At 37.1% G+C, this 5,586-nt stretch overlaps 1 protein-coding gene across 1 annotated transcript; it reads left to right on the top strand.

The window, feature by feature from the left end:
• Window positions 1,095-4,355, top strand: LOC109850860 (probable UDP-N-acetylglucosamine--peptide N-acetylglucosaminyltransferase SPINDLY). The gene is made up of 6 exons (XM_020420938.1): window positions 1,095-1,255; window positions 2,412-2,610; window positions 2,869-3,063; window positions 3,701-3,795; window positions 3,866-4,001; window positions 4,089-4,355. Exons 1-6 carry the CDS (start codon window positions 1,110-1,112, stop codon window positions 4,308-4,310), a joined length of 993 nt encoding a protein of 330 aa, XP_020276527.1. The 5' UTR covers window positions 1,095-1,109; the 3' UTR covers window positions 4,311-4,355.

Here is a 5,586-nt window from a genome sequence, read left to right as displayed (position 1 = left end):
ATACTCCGCCACGTGGACTTTAAATAATCATCAGATAACTGTATTATAACTGCTGTAGCATCCTGCTTTAACTGCCGCGGCACCATAGGTTGCAGCGGTTAAGCCGCGACACCATAGGCTGCCGCGCCTTAGCCGCGGCACCTTGGTCTGCCGCGCCTTAGCCGCGGCACCTTGGTCTGCCGCGCCATAGCCGCGGCACCATGTCCTGCCGCGCCGCCATATGTTGCTTGATGACGTGTATATTATTCTTCTATATCGTCTTGAGTGGTGTTTGAATGTCTGTAAGCATTTTTTGACGCCTACATGTAGTTATTCATTTCTATCGATAATTATAACCTTATTGGAGGAATTCACAATTCATGCACTCTGTTTTTGCAGTATTAGAGGTTATTATGTATATGCTTGTTTTTTGCTAGTTAGTTATTACAAATCTAACTCATTTTTTGTATTATTACATTGACGAATTGGTGAACCATTCGCTAATATTCTAATTCAATCGTTTTTCGGTGAATGGTTTCTGTAAATCTTCTTATGGATAAGTTATTCACAAAATATCAACTATTCATGGATCTTATGAAGCGTCACTATTTATGTTGGAAGCTTGGTTTTTTGCTAGTATGTAGTGAAACACAGCACATGTTCTTTCTACCTACTTTTTCTTTTACTAGTTACTGCAAAAATCTAGCTCATTTTTTGTATTATTACATTGACATATTGGTGAATCATTCACTAATATTCTCATTCAACTGTTTTTCGGGGCATGGTTTCTGTAAATCTTCTTATGAATAAACTATTCACAAAATATCAGCTATTCGTGGATCTTATGAAGCATTACTCTTTATGTATATTGGAAGCTAAGGAAAAAAAATAGTACTATCTATCAGTGTCAATAAAGCATTCAGAATTTATTTGTATAGCGTGACCTATTTTTTCCATAACATTCTATTCATTAGTTGAGGTTGCTGTTGGTTGTAATTCTACTGAAATTTTCCTGCCGTAACATGTATTGAGTTTTACATCATTACAATATATCGTCTTCCAGTCTAGATGTTCTGGTAGATTCTTGGATGTTTAGACATTCAATATCTAAGTCATGAATCATGTACTGAATGCTAAGTAGAAATTACCTATGCTGTTTGATTCTTCTGGTGCTTTCTATGAAATTTTCTCAAGCAATTAACTTCTTGCAGAACCGGCTGCTTGCAATGAACTATATAAATGAGGGCTCTGATGATAAGCTTTTTGAGGCTCACAGGTATTTCTAACTCTTTACAAAGTATATATGCTTTCACAGGATTCCCATTCTGTTCGGTACCTGTTTATGGATATTTCTATAATATGAGATTATCAGTGTATTTAGAAGTCAATTTTCGATAATAGTTGGTTTTTATTCCAAACCTGGTAAGATTCAATCTAGGAGTTAGCTTTTATGTTTGAACTTTTTAAGCTTCATTTTAGATGAATCAACTCTGTTTGATTTTGACTATAGAAGAGGTGATACTTTTCGATCTCATTGAGCGCTTCTATTGTTTTGCTGCCCATCTATTGTGACAGGTTTATGCCACACGATTGCTTTGTCAAGTTAATGAATGTTATTGAATGCCTTGGGAATTAGAAATATTTGTCGAACTGTTCTTCAAATTCGTTGGTCCAAAAGAAATCTGATGAGAGCCTGATAAAATTTATATTGTAGTTAATGCATTATGATTCATTGTTGCTCTGCCGTGTCATATTTAAAAGGATGGAAAACCTGTTTTATAGATGCTTTGCAAATGAGAACTTTTTTTTGCCATTGCAAATTTCCTTGGTTCATTAAGATCGGAGTGTCAATGTTATGGATATCCTCTCTGTTTTTTTGTCTCTTTTTGTGTAGCTGTATTGTGAATTTTTTTATGTTCCACGAAGTTCCTGTATTGAAAGATGCATATATGGTACTTTTGATCAAATTATCTTTGTTGGAAACAAATGTAGAACCATGTCTTTTTAGATGGAATATCTGATTTCTTGCTAAAATTTTCTTATTGAAGTACCATCCGAATGAAATCTGCATGCAATAGACACGAGTGTTATATAGCAGCCTGTTAATAATTTATTTTGATAATTCTGCAACTTCATTATTACTTGTTTAGTTGTTTACAAGTTCAGTGCTGTCATTTTGACTTCAACACGGAGTGAACATATAAAACTACTTCATTTTTATAGCATGCCTGTTAATCATGAAAATGATTATGAGTTTTGTATACCACACCTGTTAATCATTTTTATTGGTAATTCTGCAACTTCAGTATTTAGTTGTTTACAAGTTCAGTTCTGTACTTTTAATTTCAACAGGGAATGAGCACATAAAACTACTTCAGTTAGTGGTACAAATTCATAGTAGTTTGACTGACTGATGTTTAATTGTTCCTCAGGGAATGGGGAATGCGATTTATGAAGCTATACCCTCAATATACCAGTTGGGATAATCCTAAAGATATGGAACGCCCATTAGTAATTGGATATGTGTCACCTGATTATATTACTCACTCTGTATCATATTTCATTGAAGCACCTCTCTTTTTCCATGATTACACAAATTACAAGGTGATTGTGTACTCTGGTGTTGTAAAGGTATGGTTATTTCTCTCATGCACAAGTGTCACCACTTAGTTAACTTGAAGTCTTTTTTCAAGTATCTTGAAGTCTTTTTTCAAGTAATTTACAACACGTCTTTAAGTCAAGTTTATGGGGGCTGTATGATATGTAAACCAATCAATTTTTCTACTTCTACTTTTTTTTTTCTTTCAATCATTTTCAGTAAATTATAAAGTCTCTGTCCTTTACGCTTAAACATAGTTAGTGTCCTTGTGTTTTACTGTGATATTGTAGGCAGATGCCAAAACCCATAAATTCAAGGACAGGGTGCTGAAAAAAGGAGGGCTATGGAGGGATATATATGGGATTGATGAGAAGAAGGTTGCTAGCATGGTTAGGGAGGATAAAGTTGACATACTGGTGGAGCTTACTGGTCACACTGCAAATAACAAGCTAGGGATGATGGCCTGCAGGCCTGCTCCCATCCAGGTACTGCCCTTATTTAAATTCACATCTGTATCACCTTCTCTGCGTTTTTGTTCCTCTTGATATTTTTAAAATTTATAAATTTAGCATCCTTGTCATTTATCATGTTTCCTGGAATTGCTTGAGTCGCTTTGTTTTTTACATACATCCATGTAAAACATGCTCCTTAATGACCTTCACCTCCACAGTTCTTATTTACACTCATACCCCTTGAAACCTCCAGTCTTGTGGCCTAAACACTGTCTGCGAGTAAACTCAACTAGAAAGTGGCAGTAAACTGCCAAATTTTGCTGAGATACAACAGGATATAGGTTGTTCTTCTATTAAAGAGCATCCTTTTATTTTCATGGATATTTCTACTGTGAAGCTATATTAATGTCAGTCATATATTGGAGATGACACTTTTTGTTGCGTACTTGCCATTCCTTTTGTACCTTTTATCATTTTTATCTTCATGTCTATCATGTTGCTTCCATGTCTGCATGCCAACTTGTGCTTCTTAGCTTATTTCCTCATGTTAAAATGAACTAAGACTGAAGATCCGCATGTAATTATTTCCAATAACTACTTTTAACAATGATAATTTTCTTTATGAATTTTGCCTCTCATAGTTACTTTTTCTCCCACTATGCTTTCTTAGGCAACATGGATTGGTTACCCAAATACAACCGGTCTGCCAACAATTGATTATAGAATCACAGATGCACTGGCTGATCCCCTTGACACAAAGCAGAAGTGAGTTGAACTTTTGAGATTTGATTTTAAATTGTATAGATAGAGATATTCTGACTAATTGTGGCTGCAGGCATGTTGAGGAGTTGGTTCGTTTGCCTAAATGTTTTCTCTGTTATACGCCTTCGCCGGATGCTGGTCCTGTTTGTCCCACACCAGCTCTTTCTAATGGTTTTATTACTTTTGGGAGCTTCAATAATTTGGCAAAGGTAGTGTTATTATTGAATGTCTCTTTTAAAAATGTTTAGCTAAACTGAATTACAGCTTTGCGTTGTTCATCTTTTTTTTTCTGGCAGATAACGCCAAAAGTATTAAAAGTTTGGGCAAGGATATTATGTGCTGTTCCTAACTCCCGGCTTGTTGTCAAGTGTAAGCCTTTCTGTTCTGATAGTGTAAGACAGAGATTTCTTTCAATTTTGGAGCAATTAGGACTGGAGCCGCTACGTGTTGATCTTCTGCCTCTAATTCTTCTCAACCATGACCATATGCAAGCATATTCACTAATGGATATCAGGTAGATAGCTGAATCTTTTTTTTTTGTCCCCATCAACTGTCTCGTGTTCTTCATGCTTTAACTATTTGTCATTCTTTTAGTATTTGTGTTGTACCTTTTAACATCTATGGAACTTTTACTATATATCGATGTCTTTTCCGATATATTTATTATTTTGGTCTTCTTCAGTATAATAAAGAGTTCTGTTGGTCTGGCATTTTATGGGTTTTATAGGATCCAAACTAGTAAATTGGTTAGTTTTTAAAGTTTTGTCTATTTGATACTGACTTTTTTTCCATATCAAGATGGTCATTGTTTATCAATGCCTCTTTCGATAGATGTATTATTTTGGTCATCTTCAGGATATCAGACAGTTCCTTCTTTTGGTCTGGCGTTGTGGGTTTTAGAGGATTTAGTCTAGTAAGTTGGTTATGTTTTTTAGTTGTCTATTTCATACTGATGCTTGTTTACCACATGAAGTGGTCATCTGAAATCTACTCGTGGAACATTTTACCTTTATTTTGGAAAGCTGATGTGATTTTTTAACCTCCTACACCATATGATATAGTGGAAGCAGCGTAGGGCCTGATAAAAGTGAGATCCAAGGTTCTGTAATAAGGAGCAAAATGTCCTTTCTTTCTGTATATTTCTTCAGCGCCATCATTTGTCATGCAAACCTATCGTATCTTTAAGATATATATGCAGGCTAAAGACTCTCTCTCTTGCTCTAATTCACCAAAACTCAAGGCTCTCTGCTCTAATCTGCTTTGGAAATGCTCAGCCCCTGTCCATGATGACCATAGGGGGGGTATTTATAGCCTCCTTAGACGATAACTGAAGAAATAGCCGGTCAATAACTGTCTCTTTAGGCGCGGCAGCTGATGCTGTCGCGGCTAAAGGGCGCGACAGTCGACACTGTCGCGGCCAAAGAGCGCGGCAGTCGACACTGCCGCGGCTAAAGGGGCAGTTACACCCACGTTCATACGTGTTTGAAACAGTTCTCCCACGACCTTTAACCACCTTTTTCGTGGTTTAACTGCTTTTCCACATCAGCACACGTTCTATTTCTGATACTCCGCCACGTGGACTTTAAATAATCATCAGATAACTGTATTATAACTGCTGTAGCATCCTGCTTTAACTGCCGCGGCACCATAGGTTGCAGCGGTTAAGCCGCGACACCATAGGCTGCCGCGCCTTAGCCGCGGTACCTTGGTCTGTCGCGCCTTAGCCGCGGCACCTTGGTCTGCCGCGCCATAGCCGCGGCACCATGTCCTGCCGCGCCGCCATATGTTGCTTGA

Source organism: Asparagus officinalis, chromosome 7 (genome assembly GCF_001876935.1).
Source record: "Asparagus officinalis chromosome 7, Aspof.V1, whole genome shotgun sequence".
Classification (NCBI taxonomy): domain Eukaryota; kingdom Viridiplantae; phylum Streptophyta; class Magnoliopsida; order Asparagales; family Asparagaceae; genus Asparagus; species Asparagus officinalis.
Note: the sequence above shows the minus strand (reverse complement) of the source record. Positions and strands in the feature narration are given on the sequence as shown.